The sequence below is a fragment of the Euprymna scolopes genome, chromosome 37, assembly GCF_053919585.1.
Source record: "Euprymna scolopes isolate OS-2025 chromosome 37, ASM5391958v1, whole genome shotgun sequence".
In the NCBI taxonomy this organism is placed as follows: Eukaryota; Metazoa; Mollusca; class Cephalopoda; order Sepiida; family Sepiolidae; genus Euprymna; species Euprymna scolopes.
Window position 1 is genome coordinate 14,420,356 of NC_136518.1, and position 21,373 is coordinate 14,441,728.

General features: G+C 34.0%; 1 protein-coding gene across 3 annotated transcripts in view; it reads right to left on the bottom strand.

Annotated features, from left to right (window-relative positions):
- Positions 1-21,373, bottom strand: part of LOC145261096 (phosphatidylinositol-3,5-bisphosphate 3-phosphatase MTMR3-like) — a 281,409-nt gene that overhangs the window by 69,916 nt on the left and 190,120 nt on the right. For all 3 annotated transcript variants that reach the window (XM_080119293.1, XM_080119295.1, XM_080119294.1), the window contains exon 3: positions 10,315-10,607. In XM_080119293.1, coding sequence (XP_079975419.1) covers positions 10,315-10,607 — 293 coding nt within the window. The remainder of the gene's footprint in view (positions 1-10,314; positions 10,608-21,373) is intronic.

A 21,373-nucleotide genomic window follows, 5' to 3' on the forward strand; every position in this document is an offset into this window, starting at 1 on the left:
TTTTCACACTGTGAGGACCTTTTTCGGGTAGAATTCAAACAAGCCGATTACTGGAAAGTCCGACTTGTTACATAAGCTTGAATCGTCAGAACACAACCGATACACCAACTATATACTTCCAAAACACCCGTGGTACAACTGACAAGACTGTACAGACAGATATTCAGCGAGTAAGTTTTGTTAATTAAATATGCGGTTCAATTGTCTTAACATAACGAAATACGAGTCAATCGATTTCTCAACTTATGTAAACAGAATGTGAGTGGTGCAAAATAATTTCTATCCCAGACGTTCAATTAAATTAATTTTTGTATGTGGTTCGAAATTAGCTGCGGATGCTGATATTCATACACAGATTTTGTCAAAAATAGAACAGAACTCAAACATTAGATTACGACAAGTTGCCGTGGAATGCTAGCACCTCATTAATCAAAAACAATTCAATTATGGTGCAACAATCAACAGCTTCCATGATTAACACTGTGCAAAAACAATCCCACCTGACTGACAACATCAAGCCCCATCCACTTGCTGGAATTGTGGCAATTGGCACTTTGTATGGAACTGTTGCGGGGAGGCCTGAAGGTGGTTAGCCAACTGACCGTGCAACTAAATATATATCAGACACAAGGACAAGGAATGAAACAACAGGACAAAGAAGAAATGACAAACTCTGGTGGTTTAGTTTAAAGACGAAGATTCGCCTTTTATTTAAACAAACGAAAGGGTGGCAAATGCAAATTTGTTCACTGGGCGATGCTGGTCCGGGATCCGTCGCCGGTGTATTCGGTAAGGGGGATGCTTGTCGGTTCGCCGTAAGCTGGAATGACGTCGGAGGAATCGGCGTGGTAACTGATGCGGGTGATTGTTTGACTTGGGTCCGACTGAGATGTTACTGATACGTTAGCCTCAGGCTATGAGAGGAACGGACGGACAATTGGCAACACTGAGTTTTCAGCATCCACTAGGTACGGACGGGCGCTCGGATCGGACTGACACTGAAGGAAGAAGTCAGTGTATGAGAGGTACAGACGAACGAATTAGCAAACACTGAGGGTTCAGTGTTCATCAAGTACGGACGGACGCTCGGATCGGACTGACACTGAAGGAAGAAGTCAGTGTATGAGAGGTACAGACGAACGAATTAGCAACACTGAGGGTTCAGTGTTCATCAAGTACGGACGGACGCTCGGATCGGACTGACACTGAAGGAAGAAGTCAGTGTATGAAAGGTACAGACGACATGGAGGCCAGAGTCGTGGTGATGATGTGGACTTCTACGGCGTGGAGACCGGAGCCACTGTAGTGGTAGTGGACTTCTACGGCGTGGAGACCGGAGCCACTGTAGTGGTAGTGGACTTCTACGGCGTGGAGACCGGAGCCACTGTAGTGGTAGTGGACTTCTACGGCGTGGAGACCGGAGCCACTGTAGTGGTAGTGGACTTCTACGGCGTGGAGACCGGAGCCACTGTAGTGGTAGTGGACTTCTACGGCGTGGAGACCGGAGCCACTGTAGTGGTAGTGGACTTCTACGGTGTGGAGACCGGAGCCACTGTAGTGGTAGTGGACTGGACTGCTACAGTGGTGAGACTGGAGTCACAGTGATTGCGCGAGCGTCGAACGGTTAGGGAACCGTGAGCAAGTGCGGAGCTTTGCATGAGAACCAAGCCAACGAGCGGCGAAAATATCGCCGAAGATATTCAGAGGGCTGCTAGATACCGGGGACGGGCAGGAAATTGTTTCTATTTATAAACAACAGTTAATATTAATTCCCGGATGTGTTCTTTACGAGCAGTCGATGCTGAAGGATTTCGTTGTTTGTATTTCAAAGTTTTTTTCAGGAAATTAAAGTTTGTTGTTTTTGTTATTGTTGTAGAAAAGATGTTTTTTTTAAATTTCTTTTCTACAACGGGGCCCTGAAATCACGTGACAGCCGCCGACATTGCTGCTGCTGATGATTTCGGTAGAGTCTATTAATTGCTGTTCGTTTGTAATGCTGTCGTTGTTGTTGTTGTTGTTTACTTGCTACTGCTGATTTTGGTAGAGTCTATTAATTGCTGGTCGTTTGTAATGCCGTCGTTGTTGTTGTTTACTTGCTACTGCTGATTTTGGTAGAGTCTATTAATTGCTGGTCGTTTGTAATGCCGTCGTTGTTGTTGTTGTTGTTTACTTGCTACTGCTGATTTTGGTAGAGTCTATTAATTGCTGGTCGTTTGTAATGCCGTCGTTGTTGTTGTTGTTGTTTGTTAGCGGCCAAGCCGCGACAGAACTATATATTCAAGATACCATTGTCACAGCCGCATTAAGGATTCTGCAACCCACAAAGGCAAAAACCAACACAGACAAACCTCGCATAATAGGCACAAACATAAAATAAATAATCTAGTGGCAACCTTCCTACCAAACCAAAAATGTGGCAGTACAATTAAATAGCTATCCTGTTCAACGGCAAGTAAACACTGCCTCCAACATTATACTGATATTACAATCACTATGGGAAACCATAGGCCAACATTCATTGACATCAACAAGTCATGTAGCACAGAGTGTTTCCGGGAACTATGACCAAATCATGGGTGAATTACAGCTACCATTAAAATAAGACAAAATGGGATCAGGTATTAAATACCAAACTTGAGCCATAATTTCCTGGGGCTCGATTTTATTAAGCTACTGGGTCTTCGACATTCCACTCAAATCGGATATGTAAGATGGTATTCAGTTCATCACTACAAAGCAACATTATCAACCAGACCAAAGACATTATAAAACAATTTTCTCCAGTTTTTAATAACTTGGAACACTGTACTCAGGCAGAAGCTACGGTATCCCTGCTAAACCTGTGTTTCCACCCAAATGCCCAGTGCCATATACTGCATAACCACTGGTGAACCAGGAACTAAAATGACTTGAGGAAATAATGGTCATCATACCAGTGGCATATTCATGGTGAGCAACACACATTGTGGTAATAAAGAAAGCCAATTTAGTTGAGAGAATGCTTTTCAACTGGTCTCAACATAACACTAGAGAATCACCAAACAACCACTGCCAATCACGGGGCTTAATGGTGGCACCTACTATGCAAAATTAGACTGCACAGAGCCTTACCTGCAAGTCAAAGTGGCAGTAACCTCCAGGGAGTTGCTTACCACCAAAACACTGAACTATTCTAATTAACTCTACCTTTTGGGGTAAAAACAGCGTCTGCAATACTTCAGCAGATCATGAACACAATGCTCACTGGCATGGAAGTTACGACTACATACTTAGAGAACACCATTATTATTGGTCAATCCAACCAGAAATTGACAAAGAATTAGCCAGGAGTCTGAACCTGCATCCAAGAATTTGGTTTCTCGCACAGATCTGAAAAATGCAATTTTTATTTACCATCCATAAAATACTTGATTATCTTCGATTGTCAAGGCTGTCATTCAGATTCTGATGTGGTAGCCATTCAACACATGCCCCCCTGTCAAACATTAACTTATGAACATTTCTGAAACTGGGGAGTTACTCCAAATCAAAGCACCACTCAAACTGTCGACAAAAAACAAAATAATCCTCATAAATTGTCAAAAATCATTTGATAAAATCAAATCGAATCTACTACTTGCACACTGATCCAAATAAGAAAATATTTGTGGCAGCACATACATCAAACTCTAGTGTGGGAGCAGTGATCTCGCATATATTCAGATGGAACCGAGAAGACTCATGCATGCAGCTAGATCCGATACCTGCAAATGCAATTGTAGTCAAGTAAAAAACGAAGCACTGGCATTGATTTTAGCTGTAAAAAAAAAAAAAAAAAAAAAATTCCACAAGAAGTATATTCAGCCAGTCAATTGCAACGGTGGTTAATCATTCTACTGAGATAGGATTTCAGCATACAGCAGAACATAATGGAATTTGGCCAGGCTGACTTTATTACGACTCATCGGAACACAATCAGTTCCAGACGACAATACTGTAACAACTGCCATCAGTGTTGAGGATGATTTTTAATGCATGCTTACAGATTGTATCTGCATGATTCCAAGGACATAACACAAGAACCAATGATCCAAAAGTGTACAGATTTCAACATTCATGGCTTCCTATCTTCATGGAAAACCAATAGTTCTCACTAAGCTCAGTCAAGCAGTCTTTAGACAACTACGTTCAGGAAATCCAAGCATTAACTGAATAAAATCCATAGCCTGCAGTGTTTATTGGCCTAACAGACAGATATTGAAGGCACTATCAAACGTATCCAGTGTATGGAAGCGCAGAAGAATCCACCTTGGATTGTAAATTTTCACAACATATGCAGAACAATCATGGTCCAGAATACAAAATTTTACCGGGCTGATCAATGGCCTTAGTTTTCTGGTGGTTGTGGATGCATGTTCTGAACAGCTAGAAATTTTTCCAATGCAACAGACTGACACCGAATCTATTATAACATAACTCAGACAGCTATTTAATCAACATGGCTTGTCTGAGACTTCAGTTTGTTCCTACAGCTTTCACACAGAAGAGATTTTGTTACTCTACTGTATGCTAGGTACTCCGCAAAACTCCAATCCTTGGTATTACCCTGGAAAACATTTACAGCATACACACACACACAAAAAAAAAAAAAAAAAAAAAAAAAAAAAAGTCTAATTATAACCATAACAAAGAATTTTTCTTTCCGAGAACATCTCATCTGTTGAACAAAATATTGCAAGTCTGCTTCCTAATTGACAACATGATCATCTTCAAGTCTAATGTAAACAAATACATACCAAGTCTTCCTCTTAAGTAATCTTCTGCCTAACCTACTCCTTGTTCCCAGTTTTACATGAAGGTGATTATCGTCCAACTGACTATCTCAGTAACCCTTTTCAAGTGCCCCCTCCCCTGGGTCTTGATAAATAAGACCCATTAGTATAAAAATAAATATATCTACCTTGTATTAGATATGACAAAGGAACAGAAGAGGCTGACTAATTATATACAAGATTACTCGATATCTTTGACCGCACAGAGTTTAGACAACATGTCAACTTGAACTATTAAGTTGCTGGGTAAAATGCAAGCAAACCAAATTAAATGATACAAACTTTCATGACCACTTGCATCTTTACCTACAAGAGTCATGTAAAAGGGCAGATAACTGTCAATTCAAAACTTTCCAGGAACGGACATGCATAATGGCTCAAAATGGTTAGGATTCAACATATAATTGCAAATATAAGAAAGAAATGAATTTTATTTATTACTAAATAAATTACTAAATTTTCTGAAATTTTTGGTGCATACTAATATTTTCAACTAAGCATCCATAAGTTTTCTTATTATTTTAAACTTTCACTAAATAAGCACCAAAAATCCTAATATTTTGGAAGTAATAAATGGTCAATTGTTATAGTATTTGGTTCAATCTTCGATGGAGTTATACCAAAATACTTAAGGTACTCGATATCTCGTTAAATGCTCGGCATTATAAGGTGAGGATTAAATGGGGGTAATCCTGGGAAAGCAGTGATATCCTCCCCTATACCTCAATGTAGTAGCCAATGAAAACGGAGCCTTTGAGTTTCCCTCGACTATGATTGTCGATTTTATTTTAAAGAAAATACTATTGGGCAAAGCTGGATAGAGGGAGCAAGTTTATTCTTAGATTTATTTATTCAAACAGTTTCCCTTGAATGATCCGAAAGTCTTGTTAGCCCCCTACCTAAAAAAAACTCTTCAAAGCACAGATTTGCAAAATATTATGCAGCTATATTGCTGCTTCATTTTGTGTCTTGAAAATGATAGTTTCATGTGATATTATCAACGTTCCTTTCAAAAAAAAGGTGAGACAAAAAAGATTAAATCATTGATCAACAGAACATAAGTATAGGAAGCGAGATTAGTAAAAGAAAATGGGAAGGAAGTAGTTCACTAAGGTACACAAAGGCAGCTAAAATAGGCTTGTTAATCAAGATCTGGCAGTGACAATAAAACTAGACAGATTAATAGAGTTTATTGACAATTTTAAGAGTGGGAGTGAATTTTGCGACAGTTTATGGGCAGTCCAGAGTAGGAGACAGTTTAGGATTTTCTAGTTTGGGACAGTCAAAAGTAGATTGTATCTCGGAGCAAATAGAGGAGTCGACATCAACCGATGATAAAGGGACTTTGCTAGGCAACCAAATTATGAACATTAGTGCTTATAGGGTTGATGATTGCCAATGTGAGAGATGATGACATGGCCAGAATGAGAATGGAGACTAAGAGAAGACAACCACAGCACACAGCATTCGGATCAGCCATTGTTGTTGAGATGGAGCAAGAAAAGACACGCAATGCATATATGGGAGAAAGGAACAGGAAGTCATTTTTTTTATGAAACAAAACGTTATCTAACTTTCATACTCCCTTTATGAATAGCTTTAAGTTTAACCTTTACTGCAAAATTAACATTTTAAGTTTTCAGAGAGAACTGCCATGATGTGGGGGGGGAATAAAAAATTAGATTTTTCTTATTTAATTTTTTTTTTGTAAAAAACACCGATTGTGATCAAAGGGCTCAGAACTAACATTTAGGAGAGACTCCAACAATTTAAGCAAAAATCCACTTTTTCTGAATTAAAATAAAAAATAAAGTGGGATTCTGCTAAAAAGTGAACTCACAACCCTTCTAATTTAATAAAGGGAATCCAGAAAATGTTTCATGTTGTTGAATTACTTATTTTGCTATTGTTCATACAGATATTTTCAATGTGTGGCAATGTTGATGAAAGTGAATAAACAGAAGATATAATTACATTGACATACCTGTTTGGAGAAAGTCAGTTTAACCCAATTAAAGTAAATGTTGTATGAACATGGCCTCTAGAGGCAATGGAGGCCTCATGTAAGAGTAGCTCCATGTGCAATTATGAAGCAAAGGTTGCACAATTTCAACCACACCTCACTTGAGTTGGCATTGTTAGATTCTAGTGGCAAGGAGAAATCGAGGAAGACTGGAAATAATGCCACAATAAGCGGAAAGCACATACAGGTTTTGATGTGCGTCAATGAAACTGAATAGCATAATCATATTGACACATTGATTCTCATCAGATCACAAAGGTTAAGCAACTTTGAGCCTGGTGAGTACCAGATGGGTGACCATTTGGGAATACCAAGCCTTGTATATGGGATGATGACAACATCTCTCAAAAAACATTTTCATTCTTCCTAACAGAAACATACATGTGATTGGGATTGCTTGTGAATTTAATATTTCCTAGAACCTCCCTCCTTTAGAGAAAGTTGGCTCAACCCAACCATGAAGAATACTATACCAGAAAGGTAATAAAACCTATTACATGTTCTTGTGTTGTATTACTTGTTCTAGTGTTCTGATTTTGTTTTACTGTTAAAAGTGAATAAACTAAATCTAGGGCATGTGTTTTGTATTGTAAGCGGTCCAACATTAAACCTCGTCCTTTAAAATGGCCATTTGGTTGACTCCGCACTTAACACATTGACCAATCAATAGGAATCCTATTTGGCAGGATAAAGACAAAACTCTTATTTCTCATTCTATTTTGAAATTACCTTTGTTCACACCGGATGCCATTAAAAGGGCCATCCCATCATGTGAAAATGAACACGCTTTCATAAATGCTGTCATACTTAGACGCATACGGACAGTATCAGATGAGTTGGTCTTTTAATTAAGCTGCAAACACAATCTGCAAGACATTTCTTGCATTCTTATTTTAATATGGAATCTTTCAAAATTTTTTTAATGCTCTTTAAACGAATAAACTGAATCTCGGGCACGTGTTTGTATTGTTGGAATTACTTGTTCCTCAATTGTTCATCATATTTGGTTTAACATCTGCTTTACATGCCGACATTGGTGTCGGGCAGCTTAAAGAATTTGACTTCCAAATTAAGCTATCTCTGACTAAGTCTTTATCTCTTTAGTTATAAAATTAAAACAATGAATTATTATAGAGATGACACCCACCAAACATACAGCATATAGCTAAGGCTAGACCCCCTAAACGTCTCACACCTGCAACTACCCCGTATCTCTACACAGCCATCATCATTTGTCCATGTAAATCTAATAGGTCTCAAACTATCTCACGTTCCAGCTCCTGTCTTTGTTGTAATGTGGCATCCTTGTGTTTGTTTTTACAAGTACTTTAATGGAATGTGTGCCAATGAACTTGCTACACTGGTACCCCTCCAAGTCAGCAAAATCCCACCCTTTCACTTTAAGGTTTTTTTTTTTGTTTGCACCAAAAATTCTTATTGCTTTTAATTTTATGACAGAAAAATCATTTCTTAAAAATTTTTAAAAATAAATTTAATTTTAAATTTTAGAAAGGCACCTTTATTTTTCATGTTAAATTTTAATGTAAGATTTAAAATCTAAGATTTAAAATCTAAGATGCACATTTTTAGTTCAATTGTATTATGGGAACATGTCAACATTTCATTTAAATTTTTCAGGTTTTTTTTATTATCTCTATTTTATATAAAACGAACCGTGTGTGTGTTTCCTATGGACTCGAAAATGGCTGGGCCAATTCTTATGAAATTTTGCATGAAGATACTTTATGTGCCTGGCAATGTTCTTAAATAGGTTTTGTATCAGAATATCTTCAATAAGTATCGATAATCAAAATAATTTGAAGAAAAGATCATGCAATTGTGATCAAAGTTAACATCACAAGTACAATTGAGAAGTTTTATTACCACACATGTCAAAAGGAGGACAAAGTCAACATGATAGGAGCATGTTTGAAATGAAGGTTTCTGTTTAGAGCACAACTGAAGCATGATACTAGACTTTTGCATTTTAAACTTTATTCAAGCCATTAGATAAGAATTTTTTTTATAAAATCAATAGGTTCTCTACAGTGCAATGTAGACTACAATGTATTGTGGTCTGTGGGGAGACATGTGAAGCTTCCTCCCAGTGCACAGTGATAAATCTAGGGCAGGCAATCAATTTGAAAAAAAAAAAAAAAAAAAAAAAAAAAAAAAAAAAAAAGAGGATTTAACCGATATTGATGACAAAAATATACAAGTGTGAAACATTTGATCATCATTCAATCCTGGCAACATCAGGTCCCCCTGTTAGCTTATCTTAAATTGTATTATAATTCTGAAATAAAATTTGTATCTACTTTTTAAAGTTATGAAAATCGAACTTTAATTTGAGGTTGTAATCGCTGGCAGTTATTTTTTGTTGCTCGAAAATTCTGTTTTATTTTTATTGTTTTGTTTTTATTTTTACTGGACATCAAATAATTTTTAAATTTAAAAAATTAAACATTTCTTTACAATTAATTATGAGCATCATTTTTATACTAGCGGGAGTGTTAGAATCTCATTTCGCTTCATTTTCATTCAATTCTTTCTTTTTGCTTTTTAGAGTTATGAAAATCAAATTTTAATTTAATGTTTTAATCACTTTGGGCCATTCAAACAATAATATGGTTTATTTTACTCTTTAAAATTTAAAAATAATCACTTTCAGAGCCAACAAAACAAATCGAATCATCCGATCGATTTAACTCTTTGATTTAGTCATGATTACGATTATTTTTCATTTAAAGCAATTATTCAAATATTTTATTTAATTAGTGGGGTTTTTAGATCAAGTAAAGGAATTTGAGAAGGTCTTCAAATTAATATTGTTTACTCCAGGACTTTCAAGCCTGAAACTGGTTTGGGTAAGAAATATGCTCGCAGTGTGATAAACTATCCACTATAGAATCGAGATAGATATTGAATAAATAGACAAACATATGCTTACATTTTATTAGCACTTTCCAATCTCCCTGCAGGTTTCCATCTTTGAAGAAAAGGAAAATTATATAAAAGGCAAATGTGTGTGTGGGTGCGTGTGTGTGTCAGCTACAAATTTTATCCACATGCAGGCATGAACGTGGCATCGTTAAAAAAGCAATTTCTCGGAAAGAAAAAAAAAAAAATGTCAATTATTTCGTGTAGAAAGGTTTTGTTGGGGGGAGGGGGGTAAAAACCTTGCTTTTAACATGGTTTGCAAACAGTTCATGTGTGAACCATAGTTACGTTCTACTTTAAATAGCTAAATTTGCTACGTTATAACATTCGTGTCCCCGTGAGGCCCATCAATAAGGTGTTTGCTTACTAAAGTTAGTAGAGTTCGCGCTCAGCATGTTTTAATTTTTTTTTCTTACAAAATTTTGCTTTTGGTTTCACTTCTGTCTGATACCACCAAGTCCGGTTTTATTTTTTTACGACCTGGCAACACTGGGTGCCTTCCTGCTAGTAACTAATAAAAGATAAAACCATTGTACTTACTTAACAACAGTAGCATCCTTGCAGTAAATTGCAATGTGAAAAATATCCCGGCTTTCAACAAATTCGATTAATCCAATTGGCACGTTGACAAATGAATCCTTGCATTTTATAAGAACTCTGAAGTTTGAAAGCGCAATGACACCGTCAGATGTTCGGCCAAGGTACTCCACAGATTCCCCACTGAGCAGAGGGAACGGGACTTGAAGAGACTGGTCTTCCGTCACAAGTTCTTTCTTAGGAAACAGTTCCGACTTGTGTATACATTCTAGGTTGGATGGTTCATCTTGACAAGCCTGCAATGAAAACAAGGAAACAGATTTGAGACAAGGATTTGAATTATTTGAACCACTATTGTCATTTTTGTAGACGTGGTATCAAATTAAATACAATATAAAAACCAATAATTATAAAGGTTAGATCAGATCATTAATATATACACAATTAAAGAATTTTGAACAAACACCCTGTTTTGAAACCATGTTAAGACTCAAATTTATGAAAAAAGCAAAAACATCATCCAATTGTTTTTTATTTTTTAATTAAAATGTTTCTTAATTTCATTAAGGAATGAAAGAGTTCTCTTGAGTTTTGTTTTTTTGAAAATAAAATAAAGATTTTTTTCGAAATATTTGCATCAACATGGTTTTAAAACAGTTTGTTTAATGAGGCTTCTACAACTTTTGCATATTATATAACAGACTTGTTGCTTGTTAAAAACGGGCAAAAATTATAGCCCGTTAACTTAGGAGTGCTTTATGCTAAATTGGTTGAATATGATTAAATTTGTGCTCATTTTTGCATTTAAAATTATCTTCAATCAAACTGTAAGATTGAACAGATCTCATAATACTTAGTTCATAGCATCTTAGAAAAGTACATACAAAATTTCAGCCAGATCAGCCCAGTCATTTCTCTATATAAATATTTTCTTTAATCTTCAATTTTTCGCCAATAGACAGCTTCAGAGAAAATATGAGTTTCATATTTCTTTGTTTACGCCCATCCTCTGATTACTTTAAAATCTGCAGGATGCTTTTTAAAGCAATAAACAATATCGGGAAGGCAATCTCTAGTTAACATTTGTATTTGGCAGCACTAATGAAGAAAAAAATTGATCATTTTTTTTTTTTTTTTTTTTTTTAAAAACCATTGATTATATTGGTTTGGTTGTTTTACGGCATATCAATCCTTTTCAGGTTATTTAATGCCGAATCCAGCGATTTTGAAGAACAATTTTTTAATAGAATATATTTGTTTTTTTCCAAGTTGGTTTCTATTTAACCCATAGTTGGGACCCTAACAAGTATACCACTCTGGGTCAGAGTGGACCTGGGAGCAATGGTAATTAAGGGATGGCTCCACACTCCCCAAAGCCCGCAAACTGAGGCCTTACCATTGGATATAGTTTAAGGTGATATCCAGGACCCAAAGCTATTAGAAGCCATGCATGCAAATATTTTATTTACAAATTTAAAATATTAACAATGTCATGGTGCTGCTGTGGGTTATCCTAAATCCAACAGACTATGCCATTTCTGAAATGGCATTTTACCCCATTGATTGCAGTATGATTTGAGGAGTTAGTTTATTGATGAGGTTGCGTAGGCATTTTTTTTTTTTTAGGTCAGCGCACTCCTTTCTGGAATGCTGGCTCTTCAATTCCACTTTCTGATCCTGGTGTCATATCTTCCTGCCATGAGAAAGATCACTTCAAATATCAATTAAAATCAATTTTACAATAGATTTTCAAAAATTAAAAACATCACTTACACATTTTGTGGAGATTTTTTTTTTTTTTTTGGACATCATATGTGACAAATATAAATCCTTTACTTTCCAAAGTTTACGATACTAAAGCATTCAACAGACTAGAGATAATATTTATAAAAGGTAAGACGTCACCCATTATCAATACATTAGGTAATCAAGGTAAGTTAATCCAGATACAATAAATTTTGCTAATCATTGCATAAGCAAAACTGACACAATCAAGTTATTTATGAAAGTGACAGAGGCAGACCACACCACCTCACACATATTTAAAGATTAAATTTAAGTTTCAATTTGGGAATCTTATGAGCTCAAAATTTAAATCCTTTGTTCTACAATAAAGACCAATGTGTATTCATATATTCCTATATAAAGTTAGATATGTTTGTATAAACAGGATTCACTCCTAAACTAATTAACCTACCATTATGAATTTTGGAATTTAACAATGACTATTACAAACAAAAATTGTCTTCCACTGGCAATCCAGTGTTTTATGGATGTAATAAAAAAAATAAAAATAAAAATAAAAAAGTCCTGAACCAACCAAGATCCTAATTTTACAAGTAAAATTTGTAAATTTCCTAATGCATAGTCACTTGTTTACCAATTGATTTTAAAATTAGAAGCGTGTTTAAGTAGTATTTACATACTCATTTAAGATTTAATCATATATGCGAACTGCAGATAAAACAAGTCAACCGAGGGGGGGGGGAAACAAACACAAAAAATTCAAGGGAAATAGCTTATATTTTATAAGTTTCATTTAAAAAATAAATGAATTAAAAAAAAAAAAAAAAAAAAAAAAAAAAAGTTTTTCTTTGCTTTTAATTACCTGTGGCTTATTAAAACTGGTTTACATGCTTATTAGAAAATGTTACACATCTTTAAGGAAAAAAGACAAAAAAGGAGAAAAGGAAAATAGAAAAAGCAAAATAAACAAGGAAACAAGAAAGGGGGGGGTAGACGTTTTTAATGGTAAAATGCGAACTATTTCTCTTCTGATCAAGTTGTATGAATATGGTATAATCACATTGGCCATCAGTTCCTGTTAGATCATGAAAGTTAAGCAACATTGAGCCTGGTCAGTACTAAAATGGGTGACCGTGTAGGAATTCCAGGTTCTGTATGTGTTCTGTGTTCTCCACTTATCTCAGCATTGTTTTCAGTCTAGCATTTCTCGTTGCCACTGGACTCCGTGTTGACTCAGGAGAGGTGTGGTTGGAGATTGTGCAACCCTTGCAGGGGTATCCACCATCTCTAGAGATGGAACAGAGGCATTACATCGGTCAAGCTGTGTATTGCATGCATACGTATTTGTTATATTCAACTTCCTTACTTAAAGCGATTAGTGAAATTAATGCAGTACCCTCAGCATATCAAGCCTGTAATCATTACACCATATTCCTTCCATAAATTTACTGTTCTAAAATAGTTTACTTTTGCATGAAAACATTTAAAAGCTAGATTTTCTAGGTTCAGTTATAAATTTAAAAAAAAAAAAAAAAAAAAAAAAAATTAATATATATATATATATATATATATATATATATATATTAAAAATTAATGAAATAATTTTTGTCATGCAAAATTAATGTCTTGTAATTAACTCTAATTTGATTTGATATTTACAGACATTTGAAACCGAAACAATTTTAATGGGCCTTTCATTCTGATCTGGAATTGCACTACCATGAGTAGAGGGCTTTAAGAGAGAATGCAATGGACTTGCATACGTTTACCTAAAGTCTGAACAGAACAACGCCAGGTGCATCTGCTAATTATAATATAAATCTCACCTGTGTTTAAATGTATGTATGTTTCTATTTCTGCCTAAAACTTTTGACAGGAGACATAGTTTTGAAGCTTGACCCGTCAAACGACAAATATCGAAAAATTGGCTAAAAACATTAATTCCTTTACCCTCAACTAGGCACTTTTCTACAGTGAGGGGAGGGTCGCTTTTTTTGCCAATATTTTCGAAAATCATCCCTCTTTTCAGTTGACTAGCCTTAATTTAAACCTTTGCCACTTCAGATTTGGCGATGGACACAATGGCAAAGACATCATGTTTTATTCCTCCTTCGTGGTACGGGTTCAAGTTTGCCTGCCTACTACCCCCCCCTTTTGTTCCAAACACCCCAGCAACACTGGGCACCCAGGTTAGTCTTATATACAAAGTAAAAGTTTTTTCCCACCCCTATTTCTATTCCTGGAATTAACAGCCAATAAATAAAAACTATGTAACAAAATCTTCCAGCATTCATCCCTGCCATTTTACTTTGGCACCAAAATCAATAGAGAAAAGGCCATTTCTGATATTGCCTTTTCTCGATTGGCTGGAGTATGTTGCTGCTCCTGTGCAGTTTTAGGTCCACCCTCCCAGGCTTTACCCCTTTTCCATTTGAGAAGGGGTTAGTTTATTGCTAATTGCAAAAAATAAAATACATAAGAAAAATAAGATTCTACTATTTTTAGTTAATTATGTGTGACTACCCCCTCCCCCGAAAGTTTAAAATTTAAGCTGGAGGGAGATCATTTTTGCATGTAAATTTATAAATTGTCTTTAGAACTTAGTACTCCAAATTCTTTTGATATTTTTTCAAATTGAAAACTTAGTATATACACACACACACATATATATATATAATGCTATCTTTAAATTTAGGTCCATACCTACCACTAACCCTCAGTCTGAGTGGCATTGTACGAACTATTTTAGAACCAACACAATCATAAAAAAAAAAAAAAAAAAAAAAAACTACACAGGATTTGTCCCATAGAAAAATTGCCCTAAAAAGAATGGTTTGCAAATGATTTTACATAAAATGTTAAACTCGTATCTCACTCTAAAATTGTTTTTACTTTCTGACAAGTTTTCAGGGTGTTCATGCACAATTGCTCTTAGCCCTACCACTAACCCGAAGTCTGAGTGGCAAGCCGCCTCACAATGGTCTTTATAAAAAAAAAAAAAAAAAAAAAAAAAAAAAAGTGGTCAAAGCATTAGAATGGCCCTAAAATCTAAGATACATGAAATTTTTATATTAAATTTATACATTCAGTTTTTCAATGTGTTCATATGTAATTGCCTAACAGAAAAAAAAAAAAAAGACAAGTGAGGGTGATTTAGGTGTTAATCTACAATAATACCAAAGAAATTATAAATATTCATTTTCAAACAGTCCTAGTATATTTCAGTTTCGTGACATAAAATGCATTACAATTCAACTTTGAGTTCTAACTTTTTTTTTTTTTTAATGCATATGTGGAATTTTTATAGCATTTCAATACATGTCCATTTACTGCAGATTGCTTGGAAACCATTAATTTCTGGAGATTTTCAGTACCATATCCGAATTCCTTGCACAAAAGTACACTAATGACAAATTTCATTGTTTAATCTTGTGTTTTAACTAAGATATAACACTTACTCCAAAACTAGAGTAAAAAAAATGTGATGAAATGCATATGGTCTTAAGAGAAAAATATCCAAACGTGCGAGACACAAAAAGTCATAACTTCCTTAATTTTAATTGGATTTTAAAAATTTAATATTCTTTCTAGTATATAGAAATATATAGTATATATATATATATATATATATTTTTATGCTAGTATAAAAAAAGTATATAGTATAGAGATAGGGGGGGGGAAGAAAAGAAAAAAGAAAAAAAAAAACTAAGTAATGAACCGAGTGACCAGGGTTCAATCCTTGGCAGTCAAAAAATGGTGCTTGATAAAAAGACGGTGGGCGCAAGAGGAAGAGAGTGAAAGTTAGAGAGCTACAAGTTCAAAATCTAACAAATTGTTACATAACTTTAAAACTCAAGATGCAAACGATATTTGTACATTAATGGCATAGCTAACTGTCATACATTTTTTTTTATTAATGTGCCCACAACTAAGCGTCTGTTCAGCATTAATAAATTTCAATGTAGTATTAGATGGATACATTGTGACCCAGAAAACTAATTCTTCCGGCTTTGTCAGAAAAAAAAAAAAAAAAAAAAAAAAAATCACTCCTGAAATATGAGGATAGGACAATATGACAAGCTAGAGTTTATGAGGTTGCTGAAAATAAACCAAAAGGTCCACTTCCTACTCCTTGCTAATTAGTAATCCTTAGGCCATATAGAATCATAGAAATTAAGCTCATTGTAGAAGTTCTGATTTTTTTTTTTTTTTTTTTTTTTACTATAAAAACTAACAGGAGTTGGAGGAAAAAAAAAACTCCCAAAATAAAACCTCAATTTGAATTTGGGCAATAATTTTCCCCTTTCATCATTAAAATCATCAATTTCTACTTTCAACGATCCTTCAAGTATTCACAGATGATTTTTGCGGAGTTAGGATGAAAAAAGTGATTTGACCCAAATGATATAATTCAGTCCCAGACCACAAGATTTGAGTTTACTGATGAAAAGTTTTATTCAATAAGAAACCCTTAATAACCACCGTTTCAAAGCGTTAACCAGTCACAGAATAATTTCAAGCACAGATGATTACGAGTGAAACACATTATGCAGTGGACAGACGAAGCATTCAATAAAGCCGAGGACACTTGAAAAAGAAAAGTCTTATACACAAGTTTAATAATAGACAGCTAAATATTTTTAAAACCAGACGCTAAGCAGAGAATAACCATCCTCTAAACCATTTAAAAAATGTATAAATTAATAACCTTCAATAAATGGCAAAGGACAAAACAATTTTAGTAACAATGCGCTAATTTAAACGTTCGTGTCACTAGTTTAACCATTTGTTTTTATCTATTTCTGTTCGCATGATTCGATAAAAAGATTGTGGTCACATGTGCTGACTCAGAAGCAGGTCATATGAACTAATATTTAGAAATAAGCAGGGCTACCTGGCATTGCCTGGGGTCACAAATAAAAAGCAAATAGATGTTAAATTTCTCACCCCACCTCCAATTTTTTTTTTTTTTTTTTTTTTTGCAATGTGAGGTCGGAGGTTAGAGCGCCCAAAATTTTATGAAAATAGGAGAGCAATAGTCTGAATAATCCAAATATGAATTATCAACACACACACACACATATATATATATATATATATATATATATATATATAAAAAAATTTTTTAAAAAGACATGAAAGAATACTAATTTTTCTCACGTTAACTATTAATCACTTTTTCTGCATGAAAATGTTAGGTTGTCCTTGTTCTTTTATTCATGACTGGGTAAAAGTATTTGAGGTTATTAGCTCACCAACACAGACGAGTTTTTCAAATGTCTTCTGCATAGCAGAAGAAAAAGTTTTATGCTTTCACATTAAATCACAATAAAATGATGGAAATGAAAACATTTTAATACAACTACACTATAATGAAATTCGAAACTTTATATTAAATTTTAAGGCAAACCAATGGTCTCTACTTAACTGTCATTTTACAGTAATGATATATATCCAAAAAATATGGTAAAGAATAAGATAGAAAAACATTTTCATTTACTGAAAATAAAATGTTTGGCTAAAAAAAAAAAAAAAAAAAAAAAAAAAAAAATTGTGCATTTCGCCTTGTTTTAGCAAAATTGAGTTACTTCCCTTATGTTACGTCTTCCCAAAGAAATATGGTGACGATTTTTTTTATGATAAAAATCAAACTCGTGCTTTTTTTTTTTTTTTAAATTAGTAATATTTAAGTACTTCCGACATGCACATTTCATTTAGTTCAAATTACTTCCATAGGTAATATTTAAATCTTATAGTTTTAAGATTTTCTAGTATTTTTATTTTATTTTCATTCTCAATGATTTTATTATCTTATACATATATTTTTATTAATATTTGTGCACTTCCTTTTTGTTCCTTTATTTTCATAAAACAGACAAAAGAGAGCTTTGCCAAACAGTTGTACACATTTCTTTTTAATTTTAATATTGAAAATTAGGGACACCAACACCTAACATCTTGTATGATGTTGGTAAATAAACATAATTGAAAATCATTGAAAATTTCTTTCAGTATCGTCACTATTTCTTTATATGCTAACTTGGGTCCACGAGGTTTCCTACGAACTGCATTGATATAGCCTTTAAACAACTCCTTATACACTTTATTCTTCACACTTTTCTTAGTCTTTATTTTTCACCTATATTAAAGGCTGTTATTTTTATTTTGAATGCAAAATGTCACCCGATAAATCTTGTTTGTAAACTCCTGTAAAATTTTCATTACGAACTAAACTTTGGTATAAGCAATATCACTTGAAGAGGTCTCTAGTTACTTGTAACTGGCTGACCGATACATACGTTCAGTCTTGAGAGACAAAGGATACCTCTAGGGGCAGTAGCACGTGTAATTGTGAGGCAAGGGTTGCGCAATCCTAACCACACCTCTCCTGAATCTGCACTGTTTGAGTCCAGTGGCAAGGAGAAGACCCGATAGACTGAAAACAATGCCAAGATAAGCAGAGAGCACATACAGCACTTGAAAGTCCCAAATGGTCACCCATTTAGTACTGACCAGGTTCAACATTGCTTAACTTCAGTGATCCAGCGGGAACTGGTGTGTCAACTTGATTATATACAGAGAGATGGTAATTACTGCTCATTTACTGTCCACAGTATGTCTGTATGTAAATATATATTCAATGATAGCATTTTGTCAAATATGTCCATACCACCGTACTTGAAATAAATGGGTCGATTCAAATTTGCGTGACATGTAAATTAAAAGCGAAAGATTTAGTGCATTCGGTATAGAAAGGTTGGCCATCCCTACTTGACACACATCCATCCAGCAGAGATTAAAGCAAAAAACCTTTTGGCAGTAGAAATGTAAACAATACTTTTAATCAGTTCAAGTTAACTTGTAAATAAGCTAATTTGGACAATTTGTTTTCCCTATACTGTTACAGCAGTGGTGCAGGAGGAGGTATCAGATTCAGCTTAAAAAAAAAAAAAAAAAAAAAAAAAAAAAAAAAAAAAAAAAAAAAAAGCGACTTTTGCCCAACCCAATCAACTCCAAATGAAACAAGATTTTTTAATTCTTGTCCAGAATTCCACCCGTCCATATTAAAAAGCAAAAATAAAGAAAAATCTATATGTACCTGTGATGAAACAATATATTCCAAAAATTACATAAATTGATCATTTTTATTTTTTTTGGTTAAAAGAAAATTTTTAAGCGATTAATGGAAATTCAAAGACATTACAAAAATCTCACAAGTTTGAATTATAGTCGAGTTATTTCCCCTTTGCTTTTTTTTTTGTTTTTTGTTTTTTTAAAATGGTATTCAAATAGCATACTACAGCCGCTCTGCTGTTACTTCAAAAATTTTATTTAAAAAAAAAAAAAAAAAAAAATACTTGATCAATTTATGTGCTTTTTGGAAGGTGATATATTTGTCACAAGTCACTTAGCATAATCGTTAGACTGTTCATGGTATGAAGGATTAAGGTTCAATTTTCAATAGAGTTACACCAAAGACTAGAGAAAAAAAAAAAAAAGGTTATGCAGAATATGAACTGTACTATTGTCAAAATTTTCCACAGCTTATGTAAAACACAAAAAGGTGCTGAAATATTGAGCTAATAGAATCGCAATAGCCAACATCATTTAAGAAATGTTTGCTTTCATTGGTTTATTAAAAAAAAAAAAACAAAAAAAAAAAACTAATATCTTGATTTGAATAAAAAGAATGAAAATTAAAGAATTTTCTTTATCAATTATTAAAAAATTTTTTTTTAAATCATGAAACTTACCTTAAAATGAGTGATTTTCTTAAAGTGAATTTTAATTTTGAAGCTTCATAAAATTGTCCAATGATTAGTCATCGTATTTTCTTTGTAACAAAATATATTTTCATTTTTCAATTAATTTAATTATCTTCGTAATGACTTTTTTTAATTAAAAAAAAAAAAAAAAAAAAAAAAAAAAAAAAAAAAAAAAAAGAAAAGAAAAGTTCATTCGGCACCTTCCGGCATTTTATGTAAACTGTCCAGCAAATTCCGACGATAGCACAGTCCTAATTCTACATAAGTACCCCCCCCAAAAAAAAAAATTTATGCATTCTTAAACACTTAGCACTATACAGTGAGGATGAAGGGAAAGGATCAGCTCCCTCCCCACTTCACATTCGTGTAGTAGCCAATGAAAGTGGAACCCTAAAAAAATAATTAGTAAGACTTCACATTGCCTGGGACTGAATCGATCAGTTAACCATGTTACAGTATGTTTCTTGTGGTCTGTCTCACCAGATTCCAGAACAAGAATTTATCCAGTCTGGTAGAGCATCCAACTAAATGCTGTTATTTGAGGTAGCATCACTAGAAGCTGCACCATTCCTCATCTGAGCCAGTGTATAGTTGTATTGAGGATCTTAATTGGGCTTCAAATATGTTATTTTTTAATATTTAGTCAGAGTTAACTTGTAAAGTGAAGTATCCTCGTGCCAGATTATCCTAACAAATCCTTGTACAAATAGACTAAAGATACTCGATGGTGTCTAGTAGGTAATTCCATTCAAGCTCTCATATATATATATATATATATATATAGGGGGTTAAAAACAATTGTACAGAAGGTGTTACTAATAAAAAGTAACATTTTGAAAATGAGTAACAACATGAAAGTCTATTCCTTATAACATGGTATCAAGTCAATACCTACAGGTTTCCTTTCTGCAGGAGCCAACATTGACATATTTCCTGCAGGAGCCAGTATCTATGTGCAGGAGCCAGAATGGACATACACATGTCTTTTTGCAGGAGCCGATGTTTTCGTGTTTAATTTTCATTACTTTTGCAAGAGTTACCGTTTGTATTTTTGTATTCTTTAGCTGCCTGCCCATCTGATAGTCACTATCATTTTTAATGAGAAAGTTAAAAAAAAAGAAAAAAGACGATATCAATAATTTTGCTATTCACGTGACTTTCTAACAGGTTGCATATCATATGTAATAAATATAAAAAATAAAAATTTTGTCCAAGTGGATCTAGCATGTACTCATGAACTGGACATAATTGTGAAGCAAGGGTTGTGCAATCTCTAACCACGCCCCTCTTGAATCGGCATTGTACGATTCCAGTTGCAAGAAGTCATACAAGATAACTGGAAACAATGCTGGGGTAAGCCGAGAGCCTCTCATACATATAGTACTTGAGATTTCCATATGGTCACCCATTTAGTTCTAACCAGACTTAACATCACTTACCTTTGATAATCTAACAGGAAGCAGTGTGTAAATGTGATTATGCCTTATATAATAAGATACAGATGATCATCCGACCCCTAAAGTATGGTCTTTTTTAATTTTGGATATTAT